The 10,975-nt window shown below is 33.8% G+C and overlaps 1 protein-coding gene across 1 annotated transcript; it reads right to left on the bottom strand.

Annotated features, from left to right (window-relative positions):
- Positions 1–46: 46 nt before the first annotated feature.
- Positions 47–10,622, bottom strand: LOC108743485 (nose resistant to fluoxetine protein 6-like). The gene is made up of 10 exons (XM_025979448.1): positions 9,906–10,622; positions 9,654–9,847; positions 8,497–8,702; positions 6,043–6,211; positions 4,403–4,578; positions 3,843–3,969; positions 2,504–2,684; positions 2,158–2,300; positions 1,002–1,113; positions 47–529 (listed from the first exon to the last, which is right to left on the bottom strand). Exons 1-10 carry the CDS (start codon positions 9,952–9,954, stop codon positions 435–437), a joined length of 1,452 nt encoding a protein of 483 aa, XP_025835233.1. The 5' UTR covers positions 9,955–10,622; the 3' UTR covers positions 47–434.
- Positions 10,623–10,975: the final 353 nt, after the last annotated feature.

Here is a 10,975-nt window from a genome sequence, read left to right as displayed (position 1 = left end):
GCACCTTAGCATGATTAAAACCTACTCAATCTTTCGCAGCTAATTTAAATGCCTCAAAATGTTGGAAGACGAATGAAGCATGCTCTTTAATAAACAGTATATATTATTTAAATAAATATTTTACATTAAAAACAAGTGACGGAATGTAAGGTGGTGATAATCAGTGCCGGATTAAGAAAATAAGGGGCCTAGGTATATTTATGTGAGCCCACATAAGAGTGTATAGTCGAAGTTTTAATTTACTAATTAAAAATGAAGTGACAACTAACAAATGATGTAAATTTATTGAAACTGTTTTTAATTAATAATTATAAATTTTATTGGTACGGGACCCAGAGGCAGTTGCCTACTTTGCCTTTGTTTGTTTTATTTTCTTTTTTACATTTTGATTCGTGATTTATTAATAACATATACGCACGTCTTTATTATTGTAGTTATTTGTCACTAAGATTAATTTTGATAGATGTTATTTGTACAGAAGATTCAGTTGGTACATCCCCATTGTTGTTTCCTAATTCTTTTTTCCGTTCTGTAATTTAAATTCATAGTAAGCTAGAATTACCTTTAACACTGTAATAGCAAATATGTATTATTACAGGCTTCGGTCATGATACACACACACACGATATACGATTCGATAAAATTAAATCAGACATTTAATGTGAACTTATTATAAACAATAAATTCCGTTAAAGTTAATTTGCTTTTGATAGAACAATGACCTTAGTGTTATTTTTCCCCTATTGCAAGATAGAGAAAATAAATAAAAATAATTTGGAATAAATTTTGATTCAGTCAATTAGAATGCTATTATCAAATTAATTATATGAATTAATTGGACTTTTTGATTAAATTCGGTAACGACAATTAATTAAATTTATAGTGAAATGTTCATATTCTCAATTCTCGATTACATAAACAAATCAGCTTCAGTAGATGTACAAATTGCTGATGACATTTATGTTTCTGATATAATAACTATTGCATAATCTGAAACTTACTGCCTTTTCCAAAAATTATTTTCTCAATAGCTCTAACAGGGAATTCAAATGCTAATGTCCATATTATTGCCAGAATTGTAGTCAACACTAGATCAGCCAAAAATGAACGTGTCTGAAAGAAAAAAAAACAATACTTGACTTTTTGATTTGTGTAAAAAAAATTGGATAAGTATCTTTAATTATACACATACAGTATGGTAACAGTATTCAGTTGTATAATGTCGAGTTTCATTAATTGAGATTACGTGTTATCCACATAAATAAGCTATTTAAGGGAGTCACTTCACCAAATGGATACCTTAATGATGCCCTTGTTAAACAAGGAAGGGAAGAAAAAGTAGAGTGAATATAAAGATAGCAGAGGCAAAATTAGAAGTGGCTGATTCTCGTTATTTAGGATAGCATACGATCGAGTCGCCTTCAATAAAAAGAAGTCACATCTATGCTCGCGAATTGTTAATTTAGAAATTCGAATAAGATTGTTAAAGGTGTATGTCTGGAGCGCGATGCTGTATGGATGCGTGGCGGAAAAGAAAAGGTTAGAAGCGTTCGAAATGTGGTGTTACAGGCGAATGGTGAGGATACCGTGGATAGAGAAGGTTAGAAATGAAGAATCATTAGAAAGAATAGGAGAACAGAGAACATTATGGAAGCCAGTAACAAACAGACGAGATATGTTGGTAGGACACCTTCTCAGGCATGAAGGGCTATATTAGAAATAGAAAGAGGAGTTAAGAGGAGTAGAGGTAGACCTAGATTAGATTATTGTTTACAAATAGTAAAGGATGTGGGGTATTGTAGTTTTCGGGAAATGCGAAGATTAGCTCAGGTTAGGAAAGGGTGGAGATGCGTGTCCAACCAGTCTTAGGACTGACGACCCTATGATGGATGATGATGATGATGATGAATTTTAATAAACCTAATACGTTTTGACTTATTCAGATTACATCTATCAAAAAAATGAAATGAATGCTTCAATGTAATGCTAGTAAAATAAAGAATCTAATCATACTATTTAATCACATATGCAGGTATTGCAACACTTAATTATGAATCAATTTAAACGAAAAGGTAAATAATATGAAGGAAAGATTATATTCAAACAAATTGAAAAAAAAGCAAGGAAAAACCAATTTTTACTTTAGTTTGTACTTACTACGGTGAAGTGGCTGAAATACAATGGTGTCCTAATTTGACCTACGTCCAGTATAATGGGAATAAACTGAACCAAATACATACTGTAAGTCAATCTACCAAATATTTGAAATACAGAAGAGCTAAGAAACTTGTTTATTATACCTTAAAAAAAAAAACAAAAAAAAAATACAAAGAATCTAAAAATTTTGCTCAAGTCAAACTAGTGTATGCTGAAATCGTATTCAACCAGCAATATAGGTACAATATATACTATGAATTTTGATCAATTACAACGTTTTCCAGATGCTGCTTTAATTCGGAAAAATGCAGTGGCGTGTTCATTATTATTTAAATAGTTATATTACCTCCATGACCAATTTCACATGCAAAAACAATCCAACAAATACAAAGAGCAAATGCAGGTTTGTGAAGAGCCGTCCATATGGAAGTTTTAAATCTTTCGTAATTATACGTAGGATCGCGTTGAGCCAAAACCAAAATTGGAATAGCTAATAATACAATACACCAAATAGAAGCAGTTAACATCTACAATGAGAAATATTTTTAATAATTGGAACACGGGTACTTATCTACTGTATCGTTATTTCAAAAAAAAAAATAAATGGTGGATCAAGTATATTTATAATTAAATAGTAAAATAATAAATAATCGGTAAAAAAAGAAATAGGGAAATTAGTGTTGTTCTAAGTCCTATTTTTTCTAGATAAATATCCTTCTAAGAATAATTCAGATAGAAATATAAACTTTAATTTTTCGACTATCGATAATTTGACACTTGTTAATTTGAATCTCTCGATAATTTAATTTCTTTTCCGGACCCTTGAAAAATACTCGATAAATTGAATAAAATCAATGTTAATTGGTCTTCTCGGTATTTGAAGTTGAAGGAGAATTATCTTGCTCGCCAACATGCGATAATTTGACGTCCGGGCTTCCCTACTTTCTATACTTTGAAGCGTTATTATGCACAGACCTCTCGTTTGTTCATCAGTGTCCACGGTGTCCTAACCGATGCCGAATTTATGAATATAGTCCCTCTAGACGAGGATGAGAAAGAAAACGAAGAAAAAGAACCGCCATCTCCAATCACATTGAGTGAGGCAAGGCAATGTCTTACTACCCTACGCATCTACGCCCTCGGAATCGACACACGAATGACGATTACTTCGCAGCTCTCACCACTATCGAAAATTCTTTGGAGCTTTGGACAATGAAGTCGCTCACTCAAAAAAAGATTACGGACTTCTTTTCGAAATAAAAATTTGTGAATAATTGTATTCTTGTCTTTAATTGTTAATACATAATAATAATAATATAGAAATAATAAATCACGAATTTTGATCAAACTTTTATTTATTTAAGTCCCCCCTCCCCCTCACAGTTACTTAAACGCTTGTTATTTTGAACTCTTGGTAATTTGAAATTTATCTCTGATCCCTTGAGTTTCAAATTATCGAGAGTCGACTGTATATTTTTAAATTCTGTTTGGTGTACCATTTCTACAGTTCTATCTTTTGAAAACATTATTATTATTGATCATTGATTTTTAGTGCAGAATGTACAAACTCTAAGTCTGTTTACTAAAAATTTGCAATCAAATAATAATAGTTTAAAGTTAAAAATATTCAAATGCCAGGTAGACATTGAACCTTCATCGTTTGAAAACGTATTTTTTTGTTTTACCTTGTTTAGTTGGAACTTTTTATTTTTACTGTTAAGTAGTATGATGCCCAACGCCATTCCAATAAACCACGGGGCTAAATGTGTGTGCGTTACAAAATAATATTTGTAATAATAATCACTCGAATACCTAAAAAGCAAACTTATTTTTCGATATGGCCAAACATTATCTATTTGTATAGGAAATGTCCAAGCAAAAATAATTTTAATTTAGAATCACTGTTACAAAATTATTATAGTTTAAACTTTACCTAAAAATAATTACAGATATTTATGTTTATTTCAAAACAAATTTTACTTAAGTGGTTGCTTTAATTTGAAATGGTGTTGTATTTTGTGTACAATAATACCCCGAAGTAAATTGATAGATCAAATACAGCATGAAAATCACTGGCTTACGAAAACACTAATTTGTTTAGTTGAAGTTATATTGTAGATAACGATGGCTTCATAAAATTCAATAAAATTGTATGAATACATAACTTTTCTATTTTTCAAGCTAGTACTTGTTCTTATATCAGGGTATTACTGGATACCGTTATATTGACGTGTTATATCCTTACCATACAATTTCGTTAATATACACAGTGAGAAAAACTACCACAGTGGAAATTATTGTCAACAAGGGCAGGCCAATAAAAAGCATTTTCTTGGGATAAAGAATAATGGACCACAGTAATAAAGGGGAAAATAGAAATATTTGCATGTCCACATTGATATACCACATATGAACTATACACTGCAAAAAAAAACTACATTCAGTTACATTCAATGTGAAGTTTTCGTGCTCCAGAGAAATACCAATTTAAAAAAAATTTTACCTATCGGAAACTGTCATTTAGGTTAAAAGTAGACGTTTGAAGGTGAGGGAGACACTTTTTTACATATATATGAGCCGTAGAAATGAAAATGACAATTAAAAATGGCATTAATCGTAATGAGCTCAAGGAGGCGCAGAAGCTGGGGCTGAAAGTTGAAAATAGGGTAAATAGTAATTTAGTCTGTTTTTAGGTGGAGGACGAATGTAGATGAATAAAAAAATAAAGGGTTAGTGTGAATGGTACAGAATATAAGACGACTGTCGCATTTTCTCTTTTCTTTTTTGTGGGAGAGGGGAGAACTTTCACCCATCTTATGCATTAAGGAGGAATGGTTGGATTGTGGACGGTAGAAGTCTCTTCACTCCCACAAAAAAGTAAGAAAAGGAAAGGTTATGTTGGGTAAAAGTTCCCCCCCCCACCATAAAAAAAGTGTTGTGGGTAGAAGTTCCCCTCCACAACACAAAAAGAATGAGAGAAAATTCAATAGACGGTCTCATCATCTATACAATAACCATTTGTTTTTATTGAATTCCTCAACTCCACCCTTTCTGCCGCTACCTAAAAATAGCGCAGGGTCGTGTCGCCTTTAATAAAAAGAAGTCACTTCTATGCTCGCGAACGGTTAATTTAGAAATTCGAAAAAGGTTGTTAAAGGTATATGTTTGGAGCACGGCATTGTACGGGTGCGAAACATGGACAGTGGGCGCGGCGGAAAAGAAAAGGTTAGAAGCGTTCGAAATGTGGTGTTATAGGCGGATGATGAGGATATCGTGGGTAGAAAAGGTTAGAAATGAAGAGGTATTGGAAAGAATAGGAGAACAGAGGACTCTATGGAAGTCAATAAAAAATAGGCGAGATAGGTTGGTAGGACACCTTCTCAGGCATGAAGGTCTAGTCAGAGACATATTAGAGGCAGAAACAGGAGTTAGGAGGGGTAGAGGTAGACCTAGATTAGATTACTGTTCGCAAATAGTTAAGGATGTGGGTTGTTCTAGTTTTAGGGAAATGCGAAGATTAGCTCAGGATAGGAAAGAGTGGAGGTACGTGACCAACCAGTCTTAGGACTGATAACCTTATGATGATGATGATGATGATGATTCTACAAAGGTCATTCCTATCACAGTCCCCATTTCCGATCGACGCTATTTCATAAACACAATTACCCATTTCCAATTCTCATCTACACTCCCTGCTCCCAATATTAGGAGGTTCTTCCCCATTTAAACATCTACTTCTACCCTACAAAATAGTTTCCAGTATGTATTTAGATTAATAATTGTATTTATATTCACATTTGACCGAATTTTATGTTAATAATCACGTTATAATTAACAGAACAGTGGAATTATTCTTATTAAATTACCACATGAGTTTTTTCATACCATGTTTCTTGTATGTGCGTAATTTTCTACATAAAGAAAAAATGACCACCAATTATCAACACATGGCTGCCTTTGGGAATCTGTAATGAAATTATACCCTGGACCACTTCCTACTCGTCTAGCTAATGTGACGTAATACATAAAAAGTACAGCAACTGGCGGTGTTAATCTGAAATTGTTTTATTTCATCTCATGATTACAATGTTTAGATACGTAAATAAAACTACAGTTTTGGTTACTTTTTAAAGCGATTATCAAGACGTATAAATTATTTAAATGATTAGAATTTTATGAATAAGTATTAACAATAAAGATAGAATGGCTTTGCATATATGAATGAAAAATTTATACAATAGCTAAGTGCCTTTCTATTTCGTGATTATACTTAATTAGCTTCTAAATCTCATTTCACCTACCAAGCATTTTTAATTATTGAATTACTTAAAGCCTAGGCTTCATTATAGAGTGAGAATGAGTAGGTATTCTGGTTCACCAAGTATATATGAAAATTAGTTTAAAAATTGTGTAACTAAAAGCAAATAAATAAATTAACGGGTTCAAAGTTTTTTCCAGAAATACTATGACCGAATTTTTAACAATTTTATTCCACTTTTTTGTTCTTACTTCTCTCTTGTATGGGAAATGGATGCGATGCGTATTTATGCATTGATAAAATAATTTACAATAATCCGATCGTGAGCAATGCTTGATATTCGGTTTTGATGTCTAGGATTGTTTCACCTAGGACTGAGAACACCGACGTTTTGCTAACCATAACTGTCGTTGGTATCCTCAGGGGACATAGCGAGGACGTAAAATCGGTTGTACTGAAACTGTATCTTAGTAGGGAGGACGTGAAATATGTTACCATGCTGTAGTTGAAGTTACGTTACATCTTAATCTAAATACAGCCATAGAGAACGTAGCAAGGACGTAAAATCCTTCCATGTGATTATACTGAAACTATATCTCGCTCTAAGGATACATCTCAGTCCAAGTACAGCCATCGGAAACGTAGCAAGGGTATAACATCTTTCGTTGTGGTTGTACTGGGACTACATCTCAGTTGCGAAAGATGAAATTCTTCGCTGTAGTTGAAGTTAGACTACATCTCAGTCTAAATCCAGCCACAGGGAACGTAGCAAGGGCGTAAAGCCTTTCCATGTGGTTATATTGAGACAACATCTCAGTAGCGAGGACGTGAAATCCTTCGCTGTAGTTGAAGTTAGGTTACATCTCAGTCTAGATATAGCCACAGGGAACTTATCAAGGGCGTAAGGTTCTTCCTTGTGATTGTACTGAAACAACATCGCGCTGCAGTTGCAGTGAGGCTACATCTAAGTCTAACTACAGTCACAAGAAACGCAGCAAGGGTGTAACATCTATCCTTGTGGTTGTACTGAGACTACATGTTAGTAGTGAGGGCGTGAAATGCTTCGTTGTGGTTGAATTTAGGCTACATCTCAGTCTAAGTATAATTATAAGTAGCAAGAGCAAAACGCCTTTTGCTGTGGTTGTACAAAGACTACATCTCAGTAGCAAGGGTGTGAAATTCTTCGCTGTAACTGAAATTAGACCACATTTCAGTCTAAATTCAGCCACAGGGAACGTAGCAAGGGTGTAAAGTCCTTTGTTGTGATTGCACTGAGACTGACATGTAGTTTCGATACAATCATGGCAAAGCCAGCGGAGTGGCAAAGAGTGCAATTGCTCCCACCCTTTCACTCATGACTACACCTTTCTAGCTTTTAACTTCTTTACCGCTCGTTTCTTGTTAATAAGACGGTACAAATGGTCAAGATAATTCACGCAAAAATTCATAACTGCTACTTTAATTGTATAAGAATTTGTTAAGAGAACATCAGTTGAAAGTGTTACATAAGTTTTATAGCTGCATCTACGTGACAAATCAGCCATCTTAAAATCGGAAATAACAATAACCTACTTAAGATCCTTTTTTGGCGTTTTCTCCTTCGGTATTCCCACTGAAGGGAAAACAATCCTAGACTACACCCATAAAGATTAGATATTAAGAATTACTCAGTCAACACAGAACCGTGAAAAATTAACTTTTTTTATCAATTTACAATTAGTAGAATGAAGATTCGGGTTATATACGGTCGTAGTCTAAGTGAACTATTCTGGTCAGACGTTTCGTCAGCTACTGCGGCTGACATCCTCAGTGGTAGTGCTGCGCTGACAACGTGAACGTAGATTATATCTCGAAGTGGGTCCACCCAGTCGCTGCCGAGACTTCGAGATATAATCTACGTTCACGTTGTCAGCGCAGCACTACCACTGAGGATGTCAGCCGCAGTAGCTGACGAAACGTCTGGACAGAATAGTTCACTTAGACCACGGCCCTATAGCCCGAATCTTTATTCTACTGTGGATTCCGGCCGTGAAAGCCTTTGTTCTTTTAGTGTCTTTAAATAGTAGTAAATTTACAATTACCTTAAGTAGCGATGTACATAATTTAATAACGTAATAGAAGTTATCGAAGAAGCTTTTTTCGACATGCTTTGATTTGCTATTCTATTTTTGAATTCCGTCATTGGTTTTATGACTAAATATGTAATGAGACATCCTGATAACACTAGGAAAGTATCCACTGCATACTGTGCACCTTGGATATACTGGCTCCGGAGTTGTCTTGCCATCTACCTTTCAAAAATTACCGTTATCGCATTTAATTTTGATGTTTTGGTAATGCTTCGAGCAGATGTATGTGCTGGGTTAATAAAAGTCAAAAAATTTATCAAGGAAGTAATAAGAGCATTCGGAAAATTTAAGTTCAGTTAGGAAAATCGTACTGAATACTGATCTATATAATGACCACGAGTAACATGATAAATGTTGCTATGTATTCGTTTCATTTTAACAACTTTTTCTCTGTTTGTATGAGGGGGATGAATTAGGCCTATGAGGCAGAACCGTACTGGTTTTTGTGAGCACTGGGCTCGTGTTATTTAAGTAGGTAAAATGCAGGAAATTTTAAATTGTTTTCCCGAGATAAAAATGTTCAGTCTCTCAGAGTCTCTGAAAGCGAGACTCAAGTTTCCGTCTCTCATCTAGTCGCTCTGCTGTCAATGACAGAGACTGTCGAGAGACTGTCAAAAAAACTGTTTAGCGTCTCTGAACAAGAGACTCGAATCTCTCATAGAAAGATCCTCATTTCTGCGTCCAGTTTCTGAGCGAGAGACTCGAGTCTCTCAATAAGTGGTGTCTCGATAGACATCGTTAAATTTTTTTAAGTTCAACATATTTTAGAGATCCCAGTCTTTCTACGAGAGACTCGAGTCTCTCAATTTTTCACTTATATTCATTCAGTCTCTCTGTGAGAGACTCCAATCTCTAAATTAACAATTTTATCGTTCGAGTTTCTCATACAGAGACTGCGAGAGACGCTCTTAGAGACGCTGAAAGACTATGAGAGACTGGAGAGAAACTGAAAATTTTTGTCTAGGGTTGGACTAAGTTAGTTACGAGTATCGGAAACTGTTAATTGACATTAATTACAGAGTAGTTGTTTTATTTTTTTAAGAGCAACCTTAATACGTATATAAATAGCCATTTCAAAGTGGTTTTTAACGAAAAACAAAAATATTTACCGTTTGAATATCGTTGAAATTAATTGCCATTATATCTTCCGATGATGTGTATCTGTGGCCTAACATAACCCAAAAGATACTTAATGTTTTTAGTCCTCCTAAGCACAAAAGATGATGTGAACTTTTTGAAGTGCTAAACAGCAACTTTCCATTGGTAAGAATAGAGTACGAAATAAATATTTTATGGCTAGGTTCTAAAAGAACATATAGAAGGATCGGTTTTAGTTATTTTATTCAAAAATTTAAACTTACTTTTATCCTCGGTTTTAAGGTAGATGTCGTAAATGGTACTTATAACCATAACAAGCGCTATGAGGACTAAAATTGTTCTACAAAAAATAAGTTTATCGAAAATGACGAGATATTGAGATGGAAATAATTCAATGGTTGTTTTTGCATTTTGTTTATCTCTGGTATATACAGTAACATTATTATAGGTGAACCAATTATTCAGTAAGTACAATAGTTTAGTTATTATAGGATTTGGAAAAAAATTTGATGATTAAACAGCACTAAAGTAGTGATTAGCAAGCAGGACCAAGATCAAGACTGTCTTGGTCTAATACCTAGTATTACATATACAGTCAAAACCGTTTACTACGACATCGTTTAGAACAACATTCCGGTTATATTGACCAAAATCATAGGTCTCGACTGAATTGTGTTAGATCGCCTTATAAAAAACGTTGGTTTTTACGACATTGCTTATTACGACATATCTCTTTAAGTGACTACATTTAACTGATATTTTCGGTGAATTATACCTGTTAAAACGACCAGCTGTATTGTAAACATTTGAATAGGTATCCATATCTGGTACAGTAAATGACCATTAAGATCGCAAAAGTAAACAAAAACGTGTCGAGTTTAGGATCTAGTGTAAATCTCAGAATATCTACTACTGAAGCTGAGGTGTTTATTGATGTGGATAATTCTATTGCAATTTGTGCACCAGCTACGGGAGATGATATTGTACAAGAAGTTCAAGAGGAAAATGACGAACAGGAAGAGACTGAAGAACAATTTACAGTGCCAACTTTGAATGATGGTCTTATTGCTGTCAGTGTATTACGAAAAATTGTTTTTTATTCTAATGGACAGTTTCATATGCAAGGAAATTATGATGTTACATTAATTAAAATTAAACGTGAACTACAAAGTCTGTACACACGACAGAAGTGTTCCAAACAGACTAAAATTCCAGATTTTATTAATATAGAAAAATGATAATTATATGTACGTAATGTCTTTTTATAACAAGTTTTTTGTAAAATAAATAAAATGTAGTTTTATTTTATATATGAATATATTAATCACACATT

Source organism: Agrilus planipennis, unplaced genomic scaffold, assembly GCF_000699045.2.
Source record: "Agrilus planipennis isolate EAB-ADULT unplaced genomic scaffold, Apla_2.0 scaffold575, whole genome shotgun sequence".
In the NCBI taxonomy this organism is placed as follows: Eukaryota; Metazoa; Arthropoda; class Insecta; order Coleoptera; family Buprestidae; genus Agrilus; species Agrilus planipennis.
Note: the sequence above shows the minus strand (reverse complement) of the source record. Positions and strands in the feature narration are given on the sequence as shown.

Excerpts from the sequence above, each read along its gene's own strand:
- LOC108743485 (XM_025979448.1), bottom strand. The coding sequence starts at position 9,954 with ATGGTTATAAGTACCATTTACGACATCTACCTTAAAACCGAGGATAAA. Across the intron at positions 6,212-8,496 it reads TATGTACATCGCTACTTAAG|ATTAACACCGCCAGTTGCTG; the intron begins GTAATTGTAAAT and ends AAACAATTTCAG. Across the intron at positions 3,970-4,402 it reads TATATTAACGAAATTGTATG|GTATTCGAGTGATTATTATT; the intron begins GTAAGGATATAA and ends TTTGCTTTTTAG.